Source organism: Hyla sarda, chromosome 1, assembly GCF_029499605.1.
Source record: "Hyla sarda isolate aHylSar1 chromosome 1, aHylSar1.hap1, whole genome shotgun sequence".
Classification (NCBI taxonomy): Eukaryota; Metazoa; Chordata; class Amphibia; order Anura; family Hylidae; genus Hyla; species Hyla sarda.
In genome coordinates, this window is record NC_079189.1 from 533,083,179 (window position 1) to 533,102,106 (window position 18,928).

Genomic DNA, 18,928 nt, shown 5'->3' on the forward strand with positions numbered 1-18,928 from the left:
TAGTTTGCAAGTCTGCATAGGAGTGCTTTTAAAGAGTACCGTAAAACCACCCCCTGCCTTTATTTTTATTATTGTTTAGTATTCTACCTTGATATAGCTCTGTATTTTCTGCTCAGTCTCAGTCAGAGTCACAGACTGGGAAGGGGCATTCCCCAGCAGGCATGACCTCATCTGAAGCGATACAGGGGAGAACTTCCTCACTCTGCTACACACAGCCCAGAGCAGTTAAGTGTGAGATGAGCTATGATTGGCTTAGGCTGCAACCCCCACCCCCCCACCCCTCCAGACTGCATTTCCTGCTTTTGGACTTCTGCCAGGCCGGCAGAAGTCAAAAGTCTGTTCAAGAGATAGGGGGAAATGTGCTCTGGACAAGTAGGAATATACCTAGTGGCAGCTTTTTAAAAACACAAAACTACATTTGTTATTTAACAAAGTACATTAGAATTTTTTTTTATTTTTTATTTACCATAAGGAGTGCAATAGCAAAATTCTTTTTCCATGACTGTGCTCATTTGATGTGACAGCTGAATGTATAGTATATCAGCATTAGGCTAGTTTCACACTGCCGTTGTGCCCAGTACTTAAATGGCAGTTAGGCTCTTTTTTCCCCCAGCCTTTAACAGACGTTTTTGGGACGGGGCACAACGGGCAATAATGGGTAAAGTAAAGCAGAATTAAGCTGTACCCACAAATGCTACCTCCTTGTTGCACCATTGTAGGATATGATAGTAGTAGGATTCATTAGTAGTCTGTCATATCCATTGGTATATTAGCCCAAGAAGTGTATGTGTCTTAAAAGGAACCCTGTCAGGTCTTCACCACCGCAGAGACTAGCCCAATAACCTGAAAGGTCAGGAGAACAGTGTTGCTACAGCTCATAGTCTTCAGTAGGTTTCTGCTGCAGAATGCAAAGTTAATTTCCAGACTCCGTAAAAAGAATGAACATTTTTATTCTTTCGGCAGAATCCTGCACGGATTTGTACACAGACTGCTGCGCATGTCCACATGGACAGGGAGAGAGGGAAAAAAGCCACTGTCAGATTCCTCTGGGAGCTGCCACACAGATGGTCAGACGGTCCAGCGGATTCAGAGGACACATCTAATGTTTATAGCTAGCTTTAGAATAATAAAACTTCCTTTTAACCCCTTAAGGACAGACCCATTTTTTTATTTGACTGGGTCTCTTTAAATGATAACTTTAAAACGCTTTTTCTGAGCGGAGCGATTCTGAGAGTTTTTTGTGACATATTGTACTTTATATAAGTGGTGCATTTTTGTTGACACATGCAGCATTTTTTGTTAAAAACTCCAAAATATTGTGAAAAACTGGAAAGTTTTTTTGAATAATTTTTTTATGGTGTTCACTGTGCGGTAAAAGTGATGTGATTTTTATTCTGTGGGTCAGTATGATTATGGTGATGCCCATTTTATATAGCTTTCCATATTCTTTTTCCTTTTCTGAGCAAAATGCTTTTTCAGCCATTCATTTTCCGACAGCTGTTAACTTTTTAAAATTTTTGTACTACGCCTTTGAGTGAGGGCTTATTTTTTGCGGGATGAGCGGTACTTTTTATTGGTATTATTTTTGCAATACGTTCTACCTTTTGATTTTTTTTATTCCGCTATTTGTACCAAAATTGGCTAATTTTGCGTTTTTTGTTATGGCCTTGGGAAAATTTATATTATAGTTTTAAAGTACATGTGATTTGTGTTTTTCATGACAATACAGGTTTATATTGGGAAAGGGGCTTTTTTTTTTAATTTATAAAAAATTTTTTTTACACATACTTCATACTTCTTGAACCACCTTTTATTATTATTTTATTTTTCACCTTTTACAGGTTATACTATGCTGCAATACATTTGTACTGCAGCACGGTATGACCTGATCAGCTGCCCGCAGCAGTGCAGGAGATCACTAGGACGTATGCATACGTCCCAGTATGCGAACATGTCGCGTGCATACGTCCTGTAGTGGGAAGGGGTTAAGTCTTTGGATCGAGCCACCTTACAACTCAAATACATACAACCCATAAATGCAGAATGTATAAAAGAACAAGACGCTTGTAACTTAGTGTAATACATTTATTTACAGAATAGCAAAAGTACATCACATTTAGTGCAAATGCAACTAATGATATTAAGATTTATATATTATTTTGTAAACGTCCCATAAGCCTTTGTAAAATAAAGCTTTTAATTTCAGCACTTTAAACGCTGGACATGTTTGCAATGTATTATGGCTGAATGCACTGCAGGTTTCTCCATCACTGAAAGTGCCAATGTCCACGTTATTAACCAAATATTACCAGCATATTCAACATTCATTATTTAGATTTAGAACGGATTTTCCATACCAGGTTACGTGGCAAAAAAAGTGTTTAATACAAAATCACAAGACTCATTTAAAATATTTGTCTAATTTATCTAGACTTCTGGTTTGCGGTCATCTGCTCCTTACCACGTAGGCACTTCTCCTTTTGGATCATTTCATGAACAGAGCTTTTTAGTGGTAAGGCAATATAGATATATGTATATATATATATATATTTTTGTTATGTGCATTGTATACAATTAAAAGCAAGTAACAAACCATCCCACAAGGAGCTTCCGGGGACTGAGCCCCACGGCACAAAAAGCCTGCGGGTAGTTGTTTATAAAGTCTTTACACAATACTCCAATTATATACATCTGTTTCCATATACTCATTGTAACCTAGCTTATAAAAATGTTAATCATTCGGTAAGTGACACCAATATATAGGCTGTAAATCTATTATAACAGATGCACAAGACTGATATGAATCAATGGAACGGAGAAGTCAGCTGGGATTCCTATCCACACTCACAATAACCGGGAGGGTAAACGTATGATGGACGACGACAGTGATTCAAATAGATTGTGGGCTATAGCGAATGATTGTAAGGATTTCAAACTATGTGTAATTTGAAAATATCTTTTGAATCTTTATGAAATGAGTATCTCGAATGTGCAAATGTGATGCACCCACGGTCTTGGCGGCAATGTGATTTTTAAGACTGTCAACAGCAAGGCTCAGGAAGCAGCTCACTTTGTGACACAAACAAAACTTTCTTGATAACCTTTTGGAAACACCCCCCATCGTATCTGTATTGAGCCAATAACCCAGTCTTTCCCAACCAGGGCGCCTCCAGCTGTTGCAAAATTACAACTCCCAGCATGCCCGGACAGCCTTCGGCTGTTCGGGCATGCTGGGAGTTGTAGTTTTGCAACAGCTGGAGGCGCCCTTGGTTGGCAAAGACTGCCCTAACCAAATCCCACAAAAGGTTGTCACATTCAACAAACCTAACATGAGATCTTGTTCACAATTCACAGCTGTCCCCTTCAATGGTGCAGTGTACCTAGACTAGGGTCATGAATACTGCACTTGTAAAGGGGTGAGGGGGTAGCGCTGTGTTGGATGCAGCTGAATCAGCCTATGGGGATCTATTAAAGAAAATGTTCACAAAAGTAGGATAAAATATGCCACACAATATGAAATATTCAGGAACAGTTTACATAGAACAATGTTGTAATATGAAACAAATTTCTGGGCATTCGACTGCTTGCCAGCAATGACTTAGTTGTTGAGATAAGCAACCGCCGGCCTATAGGGTGCAGCATTTAAAATGTACCTATTACCTATTCACTGATGGAGGCAAGCACATTGTGGTCTGAGCAAAGTCGTTCATTGGAAACCCTAAAATCAAGATGCCCCAACTTATTCCTCCACCAATATGGCAGCCTCCATGGTGTTTAGATGATCGATACTTTCAGAGCTGTAGGACTGAGAGGTTTGAAGACAGTTCAAGTCACACCAGCTACAGCAAAACACAGCATCTAGTTAAAAATCAAAAGTACAAAAACAAAAAAAACACAAAAATTGGTGACCTGCACACTCCGAACAAGAAGTGAAGAAGCCTGTCGAGGATCCAATTTATGTTAAGTAGATTCCCATCATCTTGTTAAGGAGTAACTGAAATTTACGGATCAGGTTACAGAACACACTTTTTTTTTGCTCCAAGATATTAACACAACTAAAAATACAAAATAGAAATATATAGATTTCTGGAAAAAATAAAGCTATCTTAGAATCATTTTTTGAAACTCCATCAGACATAAGTCTTCATTGGAGTTATAGAAGGAAAGGCAAAGCCGAAGCTTAAAACAGCCCTCAGTTATAACCATCACAATAGCTAGCCACAAGCTAGCACAAAAAAGATCAGGAAAAAAATAAAAAAAGTTTTGAAAGCAAAAAAAAAAAAAACAGACCACCCCTCCCTGATACCCATCCCTTCTGACAACTGGCTTCTACCAACCTAGAAAACTTTCTGTGCATTAACCCTTGCCATGCCCGGAGACACAAATTAGTTATGGCTTCATTATTGTTACAGGCCTATGGTAGGGAAGCAGTTTATGGTTGTAGAAAAGTAAAGCCTCCATCTTCATAGTACTCAATACCTGTGACCCTTCAAAGCAAGCAAGCAAATCCAAAAGAGCAAAAGGAAAACATAACCTTGATTTTTAGTATGTGACTATGATTTATACAGAATCCATAGTTGCAGAAGTCCAATAGTGTTTGATGTTCAGTCTCCTCAGGATAATTCCTCCAGATGTAAAAAAAAAAAAAAAAAAAAAAAAAAAAGGAAAGGCTTCAGATCACATACTCCATTCTTGAAGGTGTAAATTCAAGGCTTGATCCAGCGTGGAATGTTCATACTACCTCTTCACTGTTGAACAAGATACAATCTATTAAGACTAATAGTATGAAAAGAAATAAAAACTATTAGGCAACTATAGATAGTGTGAGCAATCAATATCAGCCAAGAAATGCCTTTAAAAAGGGGTACTCCGTTGGAAAACATTTTTTTAGTCAACTGGTGCCAGAAAGTTAAACAGATTTTTAAATGACTTCTATTAAAAAAAAATCTTTATCCTTCCAGGACATATTACCGACTGTATATTACAGAGAGTTCTTTTGTTTTTGGATTTTTTTTTCAGTCCACAGTGCTCTCTGCTGACACCTCTGTCTGTATCAGGAACTGTTCAGAGCAACATAGGTTTGCTATGGGGATTTGCTCCTGTTCTAGACAGTTCCTGATATGGACATAGGTGTAAGCAGAGAGCACCGTGGGCAGAAAAAATAAATAAAAAAGATCCAAAAAGAAAAGCACTTTCTCTGTAGTATACAGCAGCTAAAAAGTACTGGAAGGATAAAGATTTTTTAATAGAAATAATTTACAAATCTGTTTAACTTTCTGGCACCAGTTGATTTAAAAAAATAATAAATAAATAAAAGTTTTCCACCGGAGTACCGCTTTAAAGGGGTACTCCACTGGCCAGTGTTCCTGCTGCGTTCGGAACATGTAGCCCCCTCCCATAGACGTGCATTGAGGGGGCCTGGCCTGACATCACAAGGGGACATGGCAGACCCCCCCGCAGTGCTCACACAACGTTCGGAACGCAGAAGGAACACTGGCCAGTGGAGTACCCCTTTAATCCATGCGCTTCCTGAAGGGGTTGTCCAGCAATTTATTTAATAATGTAACCAGGTTGGACAGTGTACTCACGTGCCACAATTCCCCACAGCTGGAGTTCCAAATGTGTATTGCCTCTGCAGGGCTGCTCACACTTTCTGGTCTCCTATCAACATATTCAAGTGCCCACTTAGCTGATCAGTAACTGAGAAGAGACTGTGCAGCAGGCAGTGACTGGCTGGATAGGCATTTCCTAGTCTTGTGAGGAGACCAGGAATTTGTGATCAGTGGGGGGCACAGTCTGAACTGCAGCAATGGGGGATTGCAATAGGTGTGTACACTTTTTTTTATGCCCAGTATGGCCACTATTCTAAAAACATTGCCATTTAAATTATATATTTATCATGGCATATTCACAAGAATCTCCTGGAAGTTGCATGAGGATAAGATTCATTGCTTCTTTATCAAAGTATGTGTGTAGCGTCAACCTAAAAGGCATAATTATTATAGTGTTCCCAGCATAAACAGTCAGCTTCTCACAAAGATGGTAGGAGTAAAACACATCTGTAAAATCTATTCAGAAGAAAAATCACAGTAAAAAAATATCTTGCGTATACATTAAACTCTTAGTAATTCTGTTACATTCTGCCATTGGTGTGTACTGGGTAACTGCCTAAATGCCGTCACAATAGGCAGCAGCAATGACCAGAATTGAAGCTAGATGACGATTAGTGACCGCTGTATGCTATGGAGCAGGCTCAGCTCCTGAATTTGCCCCGGTTACCTAATGCTTAACTGTGGTTTAGAGTTAAGATTGTAACATATCACCTTACCTGATTTTTTAGAAAAGTATATGTTTGCCTGAGGTCTTCTCTTGTACATACGTGGTAAACCTTTTAAGAAACTTTGGGTATTCCCGTTTGGCCACTGCTCGGAGTACAGAGGCGGGAGCCCACCCTCCAGGGTTCACTAAAATGAAAAAGTAGACCAGTCAAAACAAAAAGCCCATATATTTTACCTATTGCCTTGTGAACAAAAGATACCGGGGGAGATTTATCAAAACCTGTCTAGAGGAAAAGTTGCCCAGTTGCCCATAGCAACCAATCAGAGCTCTTCTTTCATTCTTATCAAGGCCTTTGAAAAATGAAAGAAGCGATCTGATTGGTTGCTATGGGCAACTGGGCAACTTTTCCTCTAGACAGGTTTTGATAAATCTCCCCCACCAAGTACAAATTTACAAATCCGGAAACCAAAGTCAAAGAGAACCAAATAAATTTAATGAAGATCTTGTGCCTGGTCATGGGCGGTTAATAGGTCTTCAAACAAGCATAGAAAACAGGATCTTACCATTAGCTACATATGTAATTTTGCATTGAATGTTGTCTCTGCTGATTTCTTTGTTGCCTTCTGGTGGACTAACCAGTGTCTGACAGATCATGGCAATGTTGATTTTGGCACGTACACACCGATTGTTAAGCTTTAAAAAAAAAAAAAAATTACATGATACAAAATATAAAATATGGTGTACCCAACAATACAAATAAAAGTAGCGCTGTTCACATTACAATAAAGATCCTTTTATAAAAGAACCATCTAGATGTTCATACAGTCATGATTCAGGCACTTAAGGCACCTTCTGGCGTTTATGAGCGCCCCATAGAGAATAAAGCGTGGTGCGGTGCAGTGTGCTCCATTAAATCCAGTGACAATGTTGTACCCGTTCTCAGGATCAGTGGGGTATGGATTGAGGATATAAAATTAGATACAATATATCCCTTTAAGGGATTATAGTTCTGCTGAAAGACTATTACTTAGTCAAAATTAAGCTGATTTAAGGATAACTCCGGGATGTAAAAACGTATCCCCTATACTAAGGATAAGGGATAAGTGTTAGATTGCGGGGGTCTGACTGCTGTGGCCCCCTGCGATCTCCTGAACGGTGCCCTAGCTCCCTGCATGTAACAAGACAGGCACGCCCCCTCCATGCAGTTCTATGGCGGAGTCGGAGATTGCCAAAAGCAGAGCTCCGGCTCTCCTATAGAGCTGCATGGAGGGGTGTGGCGACTGCCACTTTGTGCGGTGGTTGACACGCCCCATTCATGCTGAGAACCAGGGCGCCACAGCGGTTAGACCCCGCGATCTAACACTTATCCCCTATCCTTAGCATAGGGGATACGTTTTCACATCCCAGAGTTATCCTTTAATACACAGAATAGATATTGGCCAAATGTGCATTCTGCCAACAGCCCTCTTTGCTGACAATACAGTGACCCCCCCGACCTACGATGGCCCCGACATACGATAATTTCAACATGCGATGGCCTCTCAGAGGCCATTGCATGTTGAAGGGAGCATCAACATACGATGCTTTTGTATGTTGGGGCCATCACATAAACGGCTATCCGGCAGCACTGGCTGCTTCAGCTGCCGCCGGATAGCAGTTTACGGTGCTCCGTGTGCTCAGGTGACTGTCTCCTACCTGTCCTCGGGGCTCCGGAGCATCCTCTTCGGGTTCCCCTCCATCGTCGTCATCACGTCCCCGCGCACGCTGTCCCGTCATGCAATAGGAGCAGCGTGCATAGTGACGTGATGACGGCGACGTGAGAGCGACGATCCCGGGCAGCAGAGACGTTCCGGAGGGGTGGGGACAGCACAGGGACGCGGCGACCACAATGGAGTGCAACATCCAGGGCAGAGGTGACGGTCCGGAGCGGCAGGGACTGGCGAATACAACTTCACATTCTTTACATTGCACGGATCCCTCAACATACAATTGTTTCAACAAACGATTGTTCATTTGGAACGGATTACCATCGTATGTTGAGGGATCACTGTACTCTATAGCAGGGTTTCCCAACCAGGGCACCTCCAGCTGTTGCAAAACCAACTCCCAGCATGCCCGGAGTTGTAGTTTTGCAACAGCTGGGGGCACCCTGGTTGGGAAGCACTGCTCTATCTATAGATATGCACTCTCTGCTCATCTGAAAATGCATGTGTTTTCAATGTGAAAAAAGCCTCAATCAGAAGCGGTGGATTATGTCCCCAAGAACAAAAAGTATCAGGATCAGTTAAAATTCAACATGCCCAATCTCTCTTTCCCCTTATATTCGCTGTTGTGAGGCCACCATAGTTGCATGTTATCTAAGGCTTTGTTCACATGACAGCCTGCAGTGCTATTACTGTCAAAATCTGATGGATCTCTTAAGTCAAAATGAGTAAGCAGTATATTTTTATGGCTCTTATGAAAATAAACCAACATTAATGTGAACAAAGCCTAAACTTTCTGTAACTGGTTTACTAATATACTTACAGGAGCACCGTCATGGTCCACTGAGAAGTTGCACACAATCCAAGTGTCCGTTTCATTCTCACTAGCAGCTGGTACCATACGGAGTGCAGATAAATACAAGACGTCACGCTGAGAAGCTGGCCACACTCTCTGCAAGCAATCACAAAATAGTCTATTGTCAGCAATGCAGAAACAATGCAGAAACCAAGTAATTCACAGATACTATAGCTCACAAATCATTACTGACTGCACTGGGAAACTTTTCTTAAATCAACTTGTATACACACACATATATACAGTGGGGATCAAAAGTTTGGGCACCCCAGGTAAAAATTTGTATTAATGTGCATAAAGAAGCCAAGGAAAGATGGAAAAATCTCCAAAAGGCATCAAATTACAGATAAGACATTCTTATAATATGTCAACAAAAGTTAGATTTTATTTCCATCATTTACACTTTCAAAATAACAGAAAACTGAAAAAAATGGTGTCTGCAAAAGTTTGGGCACCCTGCAGAATTAATATCTTGTACTGCCCCCTTTGGCTTGTAAACGCTTTTTGTAGCCAGCCAAGAGTCTTTCAATTTTTATTTGAGGTATCTTTGCCCATTCTTTTTTGCAAAAGTCTTCCAGTTCTTTGATATTTCTGGGCTGTCTGTCACGCACTGCTCTTTTAAGGTCTATCCATTGATTTCCAATTATGTTGAGGTCAGGAGATTGTGAAGGCCATGGCAAAACCTTCAATTTGCGCCTCTTGATGTAATCCCCCGTGGATTTTGAGGTGTGTTTAGGATCATTATCCATTTGTAGAAGCCATCCTCTCTTTAACTTCAGCTTTTTCACACATGGCATCAAGTTAGCATCCAAAATTTGCTGAAATTTTATTAAATCCATTTTTCCTTCTACTCGTGAGATGTTCCCTGTGCCACTGGCTGCAATACAACCTCAAAGCATGATTGATCCACCCCCATGCTTAACAGTTGGACAGAGGTTCTTTTCATTAAATTCTGTTCCCCTTCTTCTCCAAACGTACCTTTGCTCATTCCGGCCAAAAAGTTCAATTTTAACCTCATCGGTCCACAGAACTTGCTTCCAAAATGCATCAGGCTTGTCTATATGTTCATTTGCAAAGTTCAAACGCTAATTTCTGTGGTGAGGACGTTCTGATGACTTTTCCATGAACACCATATTTGTACAAGTATCTCTTTTTAGTGGAATAGTGTACCACAACTCCAGTGTCTGCCAGATCTTTCTGGAGGGATTGTGCAGTCAAACATGGGTTTTGAATTGCTTTTCTCACAATCCTGCGAGCGGTTCTGTCTGATATTTTTCTTGGTCTTCCAAATCTTGCTTTAACTTCCACTGTTCCTGATGACTGTAATTTCTTAATTACATTCCGAACAGAGGATACTGACATCTGAAAACATTTTGCTATCTTCTTATAGCCTTCTCCAGCTTTGTGAGCTTCAACTATTTTCAGTTTCAGATTTCTAGACAACTGCTTTGAAAAACCCATGGTGCTGATTGTTGGGGCAAGGTCAGATGAGTCTGGGCATTTAAAACCTTTGAGATTGACCTCACCTGATCTTCCCAGATGATTACTGAGAACAATCCATGACACTGGCAGGTCTCAGCTTTGCAAAGGGGGCAGTGCATGCTATAAATTCTGCATAGTGCCCAAACTTTTGCAGACGCCATTTTTTGTTTTCTGTTATTTTGAAAGTGTAAATGATGGAAATAAAATCTAATTTTTGCTGACATATAAGAATGAGTCATCTCTAATTTGATGCCTTTTGGAGATTTCTTCATCTTTCCTTGGCTTCTTTATGCACATTAATACAAATGTTTACCTCTGGTGCCCAAACTTTTGATCCCCACTGTATGTGTGTATATGTATGAGAATATATATATATATATGAGAAACATGCAGCACTACTTATCAAAGATGAACTGCATTGACCTGATTAGGGTCCATGTAGATAGCACTCCAAAATGCAAAAAGAATCACAGTGGTTTATTCACTCATGGCAAAAAACAGCAACGTTTCAGCTCACAAAGCCTTTTTCAAGCTAGTGATACACAGTGCAGGAAGGAGTATATATACCCGAACAGGTGACAAACATCAATATAAATCAATTAAAATACAATTAATATATTTACAATTATCAGTGAAACCATTCATATTATCGATAGTGCATATACTGTATTAAGTGATATTGTGCGTTATTAATAAAGTGCTTGAAATCTACTCTCTGTTGATTGCTAATTTACTACGCATATATGTACAACTGTACATTATAATTCCATTTACATATTGCCAGTACAAGAAGGGAGAATTCTTACCACTTCCATACATGTGTCATGGCGGCGCCATGTATGGAAGTGGTAAGAATCCTATATCTTTATATAAAGAATCCTATATAATTTATATAAAATCCAAAAACTATTTGCAGCACTCCAGACCCAACCAAAGTCCAACCATGTAGAAAGACAATAGAAATACTATACGCTATATTTTTCTCTCTCTCTCTCTAGAAGTATTTCTCACAGAAAAGGATTGCAGTAACACATGTTTTGCAATACACATGTTTATTCCCTTTGTGTGTGTGTTAACTTAATATTTGGTTGCATGCCTTTTGGAAAAAATATCTGAAATTTTTGGCTTCCTATAACCATCAATAAGCTTATTACACCTCTCAGACGGAATGTTGGACCACTCTTCCTTTGCAAACTGCTCAAGATCTCCCTTATTGGAAGGACCCCTTTTCCCAACAGCAATTTTAAGATCTCTCCACAGGTGTTCAATGGGATTTAGATCTGGACTCATTCTGGCACTTCAGAACTCTCCAGCACTTTGTTGCCATCCATTTCTGGGTGCTTTTTGATGTATGTTTTGAGGTCATTGTCCTGCTGGAAGACCCAAGATCTTGGATGCAAACCCAGCTTTCTGACACTGGCCTGTACAGTGTGACCTAAAATCCATTGGTAATCCTCAGATTTCATGATGCCTTGCACACATTCAAGGCACACAGTGGCAGAGGCAGCAAAACAATCCAAATCATCATTGAACCTCCACCATATTTCACTGTAGGTACTGTGTTCTTTTCTTTGCAGGTCTCATTCTGTTCTCAGTAAATAGTAGAATGATGAGCTTTACCAAAAAGCTCTATCTTGGTCTCATCTGTCCACAAGACGTTTTCTCAAAAGGATTTTGGCTTATTTAAGTTCATTTTGGCAAAATGTAGTCTTGCTTTTTTATGTCTCTGTCAGCAGTGGGGTCCTCCTGGGTCTCCTACCATAGCGTTTCATTTCATTTAAATGTCGACGGATAGTTCGCGCTGACACTAATGCTCCCTGAGCCTGCAGGACAGCTTGAATATCTTTGGAACTTGTTTGGGGCTGCTTATCCACCATCCGGATCATCAATTTTTCTCTTCCGTTCATGCCCAGGGAGATTAGCTACAGTGCCATGGGTTGCAAACTTTTTGATAATATTGTGCACTGTGGACAAAGGCAAATCTAGATCTCTGGAGATGAACTTGTAACCTTGAGATTGTTGATATTTTTCCACAGTTTTGTCTCTCAAGTTCCCAGACCGTTCTCTTCTTCTCTTTCTGTTGTCCATGCTTAGTGTGGCACGCACAGACAAAAAAAAATGCATAGAATAAGTGAACTTCTCTCCTTTTTATCTGCTTTTAGGTATGATTTTTATATTGCCCACATCTGTTACTTGCCCCAGGTGAGTTTAAAGGAGCATCACATGCTTTCAAAAAATGGTCTGTGGTATTGTATCCACCCCACAGTAGGTGTATACTAAATGATCCTCTTTCCAGCAATAGAGACCAAAATGATAAGGGGGATAATTCCCAGGGGAAGTGCTCTAAAATATAGCTTTTAAATGATACATGATAAAACAACACCATTATCAAAATGTGTGACCCATTAAAAAGTTATTAAACAATATAGGTACCAAAAAAGTGCAACCCACTTTTTTGGTACCTATATTGTTTAAATAACTTTTTAATGGGTCACACATTTTGATAATGATGTTGTTTTATCATGTATCATTAAAAGTAGGGATGTCCCGATACAGATACTGGTATCTAGGCCGAAACTAGCCATTTTCATGGTATCGGGGACTCGTTTAATGTTCCCGATACCATGCCCGATACCTGGTGCCGCTCTGCTGCCCCGTTCTCCCGTCCGCATCATAGTGTTCCATGGAGGAGTATGTGACACACACGTCACTCTGCCTCCTCCCCTGCACCCGGCATAACGCTACGCAGGAAGCAGAGTGACGTGTATGTCACATGCTCCTCCATAGGGCGAAACAATGCGGACTGGAGGACGGGGCAGCAGAGCGGCAGCACCAGCACCCGACAGAGGAGGTGAGCTGCCTGCAGGGGGGGGGGCCTGCTGGTGCTGCTGCTGTCTAAACGGGGGGGACGGGGACGGACGGACGACTCGCTGGTGCTGTCTAAACGGGGGGGCCCGCTGTCTACATGGGGCGCTTCTACTACCGTAATGACTGCCAGGGGGCTGCTGCTAATGTCTGCAAGGCAATACTACCTACTATTAAAGGCAATCTTACAGCAGAGTCACCTGCAATAACTTGAATTCATGGGTAGATAGTGCAGGTGACCCAGTTTCTATCGCTGCTCACCATGTGGTCATAGGTCTCACCGCCAATGTAAATTCCCTGTTCTGTCCAATGGAGAAGAGAGAAATCTTCGCTCATACTACAGCAGCCGCCTCCATTGTACACAACAAGGAACCTACATATCATACGGTAAACAGCACCAGAGACTGGGTCACCCTGGTGTCAGATTCGCTTTAAAATAAAAGTACTCGTACTTGGTATTGGCAAGTACTAGAATTAAAGTATCAGTACCCGTACTCTGTCTTAAAAAAAAAAAATGGTATCGGGACATAATTAAAAGCTATATTTTAGAGTACTTCCCCTGGGAATTATTCCCCTTATCATTTTAGCATCACGTGCTTGAAACTCTTATTTTTCCACAATTTTGAAAGGGTGCCAATAATTTTGGAGTTTGATGTGACATTATGTCCAATTTGCTTTTTTCCTCATTTTTTGGTTTAGTTCCAATACACACAAAGGAAATAAACATGTGTTACTGCAATACTTTTATGTGAGAAATACTTCCTTTTCTAGAAAAATTTCAGGGGTGCCAACATTTACAACCATCACGTGTGTGTTGAGATTACTGATTACTGTGTTATGAACCACTAGTGCATTATAGGCTTTTATAGCCTACCCAAAGGTCCCCTCTAGGTTTTCTTGTAGATGCCAAGAAGTGTACTGAAACGGTGCCATCATGTTGTTATTTTCCTGTTGCATTTTTAAAGTTGAGATGCTTTTTATATGCAGTGGATAATTTAACTTACACAGAAAAGAAATGAAACAGAATGACATACCTTGTGCGTCTGGTATACAATGATTGAATTTGGAGATAGTTTCTCAACAACATGGAAATTTTCAATAGTTGCTGTTGGGAGAGTTAAACATACACCAAGTGAGCAAAATACAAAAAATAAATAAATCAAGAATCCCATAACTTCATACTTTAAAAGGTTCTTACTCTCCCAGTCGTTGCGTACGTCAACATTCCAGAAGTGATGGCATACTTCATGCCCTGTGACTCCTTTCACAGAATGCGTGGCCTTCAGGGGGTCAAGAACAATGCCATTTTCTTCCACTTCCCTTCTATAAACCTACAAACATCAAAGTTGTCATATAAAAGCGGGTAGTAGTATGGAGGCAGTATTCGCATTTGTCATTTGCCTTGATTCACCGAAGTGACATGCACTGTAAATCATCCCCTTACCTTCATTTCTCCCTCTTCTACTACAAGTTGCCAGTTGGCATCACCACCCACATCCTGTAGTGAATAAGTCATATGGTTTTGTACCATCTCATCCACCTACAACAGAAACAAAATGTGTTCTTCAGATAGGGTTGTGCACTAGAAGACTAGAATCTAGCTTTTACGGTTTGGCAACAACAACAGTAAATACAAACAAACTCCATTATGCACTGTGGATATTAAGTTTTCACAATCTGGATGAAATATTCTTGCTTTCAATTGGAAGGTGAAAAGTAGTTCACACAAAGCTGATTTTTTTTGTCCAAGGTGGATTTTAACTGCATTGCTCAAAAAAAAATAAAAAAAATTAAGGGAACACTTAAACACCACAATGTAACTCCAAGTCAATCACAACAGCATGTGAAATCGATTGTCAGACAACAGGTGGAAATTATAGGCCATTAGCAAGACACCCCCAATAAAGGAGCGGTTCTGCAGGTGGTGACCACAGACCACTTCTCAGTTCCTATGCTTCCCGGCTGATGTTTTAGTCACTTTTGAATGCTGGCAGTGCTTTCTTTCTAGTGGAAGCATGAGACTGAGTCTAGAACCCACATAAGTGGCTCAGGTAGTGCAGCTCATCCAGGATGGCACATCAATGCGAGCTGAAGAAAGAAGGTTTGCTGTGTCTGTCAGCGTAGTGTCCAAAGCATGGAGGCACTACCAGGAGACAGGCCAGTACATCAGGAGATGTGGAGGAGGCCGTAGGAGGGCAACAACCCAGCAGCAGGTCCGCTACCTCCGCCTTTGTGCAAGGAGGAGCTTTGCCAGAGCCCTGCAAAATGACCTCCAGCAGGCCACAAATGTGCATGTGTCCACTCAAACGATCAGAAACAGACTCCATGAGGGTGGTAGGAGGGCCCGGAGTCCACAACTTGGGGTTGTGCTTACAGCCCAACACTGTGCAGGACGTGTGGCATTTGCCAGAGAACACCAAGATTGGCAAATTCGCCACTGGCGCCCTGTGCTCTTCACAGATGAAAGCAGGTTCACACTGAACACATGTAGCAGATGTGACAGAGTCTGGAGACACCGTGGAGAACGTTCTGCTGCCTGCAATATCGTCCAGCATGACCGGTTTGGCGGTGGGTCAGAAATGGTGTGGAGTGGCATTTCCTTTGTGGGTGGGGTGGATGCACAGCCCTCCATGTGCTTGCCAGAGGTAGACTGACTGCCATTAGGTACCAAAATGAGATCCTCAGACCCCTTGTGAGACCATATGTTGGTGCGGTTGGCCCTGGGTTCCTCCTAATTCAAGACAATGCTAGACCTCATGTGGCTGGAGTGTTCCAGCAGTTCCTGCAAGAGGAAGGCATTGATGCTATGGACTGGCCCCCCCGTTCCCCAGACCTGAATCTGATTGAGCACATCTGGGACATCATGTCTCGCTCCATCCACCAATGCCACATTGCACCACAGACTGTCCAGGAGCCACCTCATCAGGAGCATGCCCAGGTGTTGTAGGGAAGTCATACGGGCAAGTGGAGGCCGCACACACTACTGAGCCTCATTTAGACTTGTTTTAAGGACATTACATCAAAGTTGGACCAGCCTGTAGTGTGGTTTTCCACTTTTTGTGTGTGATTCCATATCCAGACCTCCATGGGTTGATAAATTTGATTTCCATTGATCATTTTTGCGTGATTTTGTTGTCAGCACATTCAACTATGTAAAGATGAAAGTATTTCATATGATTAGTTCATTCATTCAGATCTAGGATGTGTTATTCTAGTGTTCCCTTTATTTTTTTGAGCAGTGTATTTCGTTGATGACCTGATCTGTAGACTGAAGGGGCCATCAAACTAGGAAGAGTCCAGCAGCATCTTCATTTTTTTTTTTACTCCGTACAGCACCACTGCATTCTTAGAGGTCAAAGCTCTACAAAGCCAAATATTAGTTCCATGTTAGTGGCTTCTGTAAAGTATCAAAATACCTCAAACTGCTTTAAAAGACACACATGGACCATATGTCCCACTTGTGCAAACATGCAGTACCTTGCTGGTGAATCTGTGCCATTCAGTAGTGACTAGGTGGTTTGAACAAGAGGACTATCACAGATAAAGAAAAAACTGCAGGTTGGCCCACAAGAATAGAACCAATAATGAATTACTGTCTCACCTTAACTAGTACTGATTAAAAAGTACAATTTCGGAACATGCTAAGGGCAGTAAGACTAAATAGAAACAGGATGCTCTTTTCACATTAGAAACAAAGATTGTTTTATTTACACATAGCAACCAGAGCTCACCATTCATTTTACCATAAAAATATGAGAAATAAAAACTGAACTCTGGTTGCTATGTGCAAATAAGACAATTTTAGTAACTCATGACCACTGCATCTGCATTTTGGCCTAGGTTTTGTTAAATGACCTGGTGTAATTTGTCCTGTGGTTCATGTGAAGTTTTATTTACCTTATTTTAAGACCTTCTAAGGGCCAGATATTTTATTTAATTTTGATACATAATGATAGGTAAAATCATACAATCCACTGTATATGAAGTCAATATATAAAACAAGGACCCAACTGATTTTAGAGAATAGATCAGAATTTTGTTTGCAATTTTCCCCATCAAACTGAAACCCTTTCTGTGCACATTTATGTGCTTAAGACACTTTTTTGCACTTTGTCCGACAAGCAAGCATCACTTAGAAGACAATGTGCAACAATACTGCACAAAAATTGTGGTAAAAAAAATTCAGTCAAGTTAGAAGTGTCTAAAAAGCAAGGATTTATCAATGGTCATGAGCCCACAATTATAATTCCACATGTTTAGCAAATCTTCCCTAATACGTATACTTTTACAAACAAGACAATTGTAGCAAGACTTACCGTCTGAACAAATCTGTGATGCTCCAAACCAATGAATGTGTCACTGGTTGGTAAAGATGAAGATAAATGCGATCTGGTCTTTTCTGACTGAGACTAGAAAAAAAAATAATTATTAACATGTGTTAATTGTAAACATTTTGGAAATTACCCCATTATTTGTAGTAAATTTTACTTTGAGGTTGACATCAAAGCAAATAATTACAACAGAACCAGTATGAGAATGTGAAAAAAAGAATGACATTTTTGCAAATTTATTAAAACAGAAAATTTTGCATAGAAATAAGTATTCAGACCTTTTGCTATGATACTTAAAGTTGAGCTCTGGGGCCTCCCATTTCTCTTGATAAACCCAATCAAACATCTCTGGAGAGACCTGAAAATGGCTTCAGCCAACAGTGCCAAACTGGAAGAGCTGAAAGGATCTTCAAACCTTGTGGCACTATACCCAGGACGACTGGAGGCTGTAATCACTGCCAAAAGGGGCTTCAACTAAGTACAGATTGAAGGGTGTGAATACTTAAATCAGTGCAATATTTTTTCTTTCTTTCAATAATGAGGAAATAAATAAGATTTCTTACAGTTTTCCCTATAGGGTAATGAGTGGAGAATAATGGTGGAAAACGTTAATTTGTTTATTTAGCAAAAAGCAGCAACATAAAATGTGAAAAAAGTGAAAGGATCTAATGACGCCCGAATATGTTGTAGCTTTATTTATGGGTAATAATCCTCTTTATATATGTAGGGATCCTAGTAACACTTGTTTAACATCTAAAAAAATATAATTTTAGTTTGGCCATACACATGACGGCTGAACACTTTTCAGATAGGTTTCAGGATCCCTCCACATACAGTTGTCTGAGAATGCATGTGTTTTGGTGTGTAGAAAGCCACTATCAGACAACTCTGGTAATGGCTTACCTCTCAGAGAAATGAAAGGACTGGGCAGTTAATTTAAAATAAGGTCAAATCTTCTATCTCCTGAAAGCTACACATTAAATGGGGAGATGATCCCATAGAAATCAGTGGGTCTAGTGGACACACATCAAACATGTATAACCAGCTCTACTTTTGACTCATTTACTGATCAACCTCCCTTACCATACAGCCATTTTGGGTCAACACATCATAGCACATCAAATACCTGCTCAATGTATTATTAAAAATGAATAAAAAAAATAATAAATAAATACCTGCTCAATTTTGTCCTGTCGGTCCAAAGCTGCTTCAACTGCATCAAAGAATTCGTCTTCATTAATCAAACTGTTAGGTCCCTCCTGTCACAGAAAGATTGTTTTTGAAGAACACGTACCCCCTCTTTTCTAGAAATTCCACTGATATGATATGAAAAGAATCTTATCCTACATCACAGGCATTGTACCTTTCCAATAGCTAGACAGCTAAGGGATCATTGTAAGTATTCAACTGAT

The 18,928-nt window shown here is 40.5% G+C and overlaps 1 protein-coding gene across 4 annotated transcripts in view; it reads right to left on the reverse strand.

The window, feature by feature from the left end:
• Nucleotides 1-2,541: 2,541 nt before the first annotated feature.
• Nucleotides 2,542-18,928, reverse strand: part of CERT1 (ceramide transporter 1) — a 93,924-nt gene continuing 77,537 nt past the window's right edge. For all 4 annotated transcript variants that reach the window (XM_056540207.1, XM_056540203.1, XM_056540222.1 and 1 more), the window contains 9 exons: nt 18,692-18,775; nt 17,502-17,594; nt 14,630-14,725; nt 14,384-14,516; nt 14,220-14,290; nt 8,806-8,934; nt 6,843-6,972; nt 6,329-6,464; nt 2,542-4,748 (listed from right to left, as the gene is read on the reverse strand). In XM_056540207.1, the coding sequence (XP_056396182.1) occupies nt 6,337-6,464; nt 6,843-6,972; nt 8,806-8,934; nt 14,220-14,290; nt 14,384-14,516; nt 14,630-14,725; nt 17,502-17,594; nt 18,692-18,775 (864 nt within the window). In that variant the 3' untranslated portion in view covers nt 2,542-4,748; nt 6,329-6,336. The remainder of the gene's footprint in view (nt 4,749-6,328; nt 6,465-6,842; nt 6,973-8,805; nt 8,935-14,219; nt 14,291-14,383; nt 14,517-14,629; nt 14,726-17,501; nt 17,595-18,691; nt 18,776-18,928) is intronic.